This window comes from Sinocyclocheilus rhinocerous, unplaced genomic scaffold, assembly GCF_001515625.1.
Source record: "Sinocyclocheilus rhinocerous isolate Xijiao unplaced genomic scaffold, SAMN03320098_v1.1 scaffold800, whole genome shotgun sequence".
NCBI classification, from domain to species: Eukaryota; Metazoa; Chordata; class Actinopteri; order Cypriniformes; family Cyprinidae; genus Sinocyclocheilus; species Sinocyclocheilus rhinocerous.
Window position 1 is genome coordinate 88,802 of NW_015636889.1, and position 4,067 is coordinate 92,868.

Consider the following 4,067-nt stretch of genomic DNA (forward strand, 5'->3'; position numbering starts at 1 on the left):
AAGCCTTATTTTTATTTCGTTACAAAAATAAAAAATACACAGATACTAGTATTTAACATTTTAATAAACTTTAATAACAACACTTTAGTCTTTAGTGCAGGTTGGCATTCGGAAATATCAGATGCCTCAGCTTGGATGTGCTGATGCGATTTCTCCTCTCTGTGATTATTTGTCCTGTTTTTGAGAAGACTCGGAGGGGACCGATGTTGCAACAAATTGCAGTGTCTTCCTACCTTAACCAACGCGCTTGCGTTTAAATCCGGCTCCCCTGACCCACTCTGTCGCTCTGTGTACCTGGCCTTTACCACTACACTCGCAATCTTCGGAGCTTGTGTCCCCATTCCTTCTTTCACATAATGGTATGATCCTAGTCTGTCCTCCCATGTGATTAGCCGCATGTGTTTTTTTGTAACGAAAAATGCATAAAAATAAAGCTTTTTTTTATAACACTAAATCAAAAATTGCTTACCAACACACAAACCATTCACAATTGCTAAATTGGCCTAAAATAGAAGGCTCCGGTTGAAGAGTCGGCTCTCCCCGACGGAAGTCGGCTCTTCGAGCCGGCTCGCTCGCGACCGACACATCACTAGACACATCACTACCGCGGAACGCGAAAGACTCAGAAATACCGGTGTACCCATATCGATGTTTTCGACGAAATTATGTTGCATTAAAGGATTTTTCAGCTGCCCTCTTCTTTTTCTGAAGTCTTTTAAGTGCGTGTTGCCCTCCTTGTCTCATGGTCAACGCGCAGTCACTAATACAGTGAGCGGTTTGTGTTACTATAAAGATATTAAGTATCTAGTTCTAATCATCATATATTTTTTTACTTCATATGAGGAGCATTTAAATATTTTTTACCAATTAACATTTGCTTTAATTACAATTTTGTTCAATTGTATTTAAATATTTTTAAAATATTTTTATTTGTAAAAAAAAATAAAAATATTTGTAATTATTTAACCGTGTTTAAATAGTTAACGTTATTCATCTGAACAGCTTGCAGCACAGTGTAAATCTAAACCCCAGAAGAAGGTTTGTAAGACTGTCCTGAAACATTTCGATGCACAGTACAGTGAAGAGCTTGGAGAGCAGTGGTATAGTGCAAGGTATGAAATATGTTTATTTATTTATTTATTAATAGTCATTCTGTAAAGTACTGTAATGGTTTAATTTTTATTTTTTTAATCTGGTTTTCACTAACTGGTACTATGGTACGCTTACCACAGCACTTTTTTTTTGTTGTAAATATTAGATTTCTGGAAATGTAATATTTTACCTGATTTACAGATGTGCATTATATCCCAGAACTAGTCTGCACAGCCTACATAAATGTTTGATATTTTCAGGGATGTGCTTTTGAATCCACTGTCATGGCAATACGGTGTACTGCTTAATCGCTTCAGTGACCTTACAAACGTCAAGCAGTGGCTCGCAGAGCTTGGATACACAAACCTCCTTCCACAGACACATCCTAAATCCCAGACGGCACACATCCCCCTGCAGTGTTTTATTCACCAAGATCCAGTGCGTATTCCCACCCAAAGCCACCACCCCAGCTGGTTAAAACAGTACTTCCTCCTAAACGCAGCCTCTCTTCTCCCAGTACTGAGTTTGAACTTGAAGGAAGGGGAGAATGTGCTTGATCTTTGTGCGGCTCCTGGAGGGAAAAGTCTGGCCATATTACAGACAGTCACTCCTGGTAAGTTTCAAACCTAGTCTGGAGCAATCAACAAAATACTTAGGACTAGGGCCATGATTCATGTCCGTTAAATGATCTGTTATGAGACATAACTAATAATGCACAATGCAAAACTGTTCAAATATTTGGGGTTGGTAAGATTTTTGAATGTATTTGAAAGAAGTCTCTTGTGCAAACCAAGGCTGCATTAATTTGATTAACAATACAGTAAAAACTGTATTATTGTGAAATAGTATTACATTTTAGAGTAACTGTTTTCTTTTTTTTAATATAACCTTCTTAAAGTTAAGAATGCCAGGAGCGATTTGAGGTGAAGAAAAGGGCATGAAATCCAGTTTTAAATCTTCCATGCGAAAATAGACAGAGAGACATGAACTAAGATTTGGACAGAGAAATGTGGGATTTCACGTGTAGTCCAGTGGAATAATTCATGGGATATTACTCATTAAAATTAAGTGACCAGATCGCAGCATCGTCCCAGTCTGTCAAAGTGAAAGATAATGATTATGCAACTTAAGTACTATTGTACTCTCCGACCCTTAGAATTCAATATGCTGTTATTTACTACTTTACCTTTAGATTTCTATGATTATACTGGCTAATGTCTTGTTAAATAAAACAACGATGCTTACTTATGGGTTTCAGGTTTATTATCGAGTCATCTTTATAGTATATATATATATATATATATATATACTGTATATAAATATATATATATATTAGTGCCATCTTTATGCTGTTCTTTTGAACTTACTCTTCATTGAAGAGTCCTGAAAATAATAACAGGTTCCACAAAAATATTAAGCAGAAAGACGTTTTTCAGCATTGATAATAAGAAATGTTTCTTGAGCAGAAAATCTGCATATCAGAATGCTTTCTGAAGGATCATGTAACACTGAATCCTGGAGTAATGGCTGCTGAAGGTTTGCGTTACAGGAATAAATCATATTTAACAACATATTCCAATTGAAATCAGTTATTTTAAATTGTAATAAAATTTCACAATACTTTACTTTTTACAATACCTTATATAATACCAAAGCCTTATGAACTGTTCTCCATTTCTTTGACTCGGTGACTGTCATTTCTAAAACTTACAGTACATTTTCATAGCACATGGAAATAGTACATGTAAATCAGTTTTTCATTAACTGACCCCATTTAAATGTAAATTACTTTTTGTTGTACCTTACCATTTTTTTTTCTTTTTTATACCAAAGCCTTATGAACTGTTCTCCATTTCTTTGACTCGGTGACTGTCATTTCTAAAACTTACAGTACATTTTCATAGCACATGGAAATAGTACATGTAAATCAGTTTTTCATTAACTGACCCCATTTAAATGTAAATTACTTTTTGTTGTACTTTACCATTTTTTTTTCTTTTTTGTGATAAAATTGAACTCTTAGGGCTCCTGCAGTGTAATGAGGTGGATCGGCACAGGCATGATTGGCTACTGAAGACTCTTGTATCATATGTTCCTCCTGCGCAACGACATCTGCTTTCAGTGACTCACCTGGACGGCCGGAGCATTGGGAGCGTGCAGCCAGGGGCTTACGACAAGGTACCACATTTACCTCTGCTCATCTGCCACAGCCATCACAATTACAACCTTTAAGCTAGGGGTGGGCGGTATGACCAAAATTCTATTTCATGGTATGACTAATTTTATTTTATGGTGTCAATAACAGAATTACTGCTGGCTTTTAATTCACCAAAAAGAGTCTACATGTCTTTTGAAAAAGACCATGACTAGGACTATAATCTAGCATTCATAAAATGAAATAATTAAATAAGTTTAAGTATGTCATTTTCCACTGTATGCACAAAATTCGTAATGAAAGGTATGGGTATGCTAATTAGACTAACTAGCTAGCTAGCTGGCTAACATCTACAAATAAATTACAAAATGTAGCCTTTATTTTGTTGCCTTTGTTGTCTGTTAGACTATTTTTGTATTTTACTATTTTAGGGTGGGGGAAATCTAAAATCTCGCCTAGGGCACCAACAGAGCCTGGGCTGGCCCTGACTCCAACAGTCGTTTTTTGGCAAAAGCAGATAACTCCACATTTCATGTTTACAGTTTTAAAAAAACACTTGTTTAAAGGGGTCATATGATGTTGCTAAAAATAATATTATTTTGTGTATTTGGTGTAATGAAATGTGTTTATGCAGTTTAAGGTTAAAAAAACACAATATTTTCCACATACTGTACATTATTGTTTCTCCTCTATGCCCCACCTTTCTGAAACGCGTCGATTTTTACAAAGCTCATCAGTCTGAAAAGCGAGGTGTGCTCTGATTGGCCAGCTATCCAGTGCATTGTGATTGGCCGAATACCTCAAGCATGTGACGGAAATG

General features: G+C 36.0%; 1 protein-coding gene across 1 annotated transcript in view; it reads left to right on the top strand.

Moving 5' to 3' along the window:
* The first annotated feature begins 600 nt into the window (after nucleotides 1-600).
* LOC107748279 (putative methyltransferase NSUN3) overlaps nucleotides 601-4,067 on the top strand; it is an 8,270-nt gene continuing 4,803 nt past the window's right edge. The window contains exons 1-4 of the mRNA XM_016563018.1: nucleotides 601-768; nucleotides 1,003-1,112; nucleotides 1,353-1,705; nucleotides 3,116-3,270. Of these exons, the coding sequence (XP_016418504.1) occupies nucleotides 649-768; nucleotides 1,003-1,112; nucleotides 1,353-1,705; nucleotides 3,116-3,270 (738 nt within the window). The 5' untranslated portion in view covers nucleotides 601-648. The remainder of the gene's footprint in view (nucleotides 769-1,002; nucleotides 1,113-1,352; nucleotides 1,706-3,115; nucleotides 3,271-4,067) is intronic.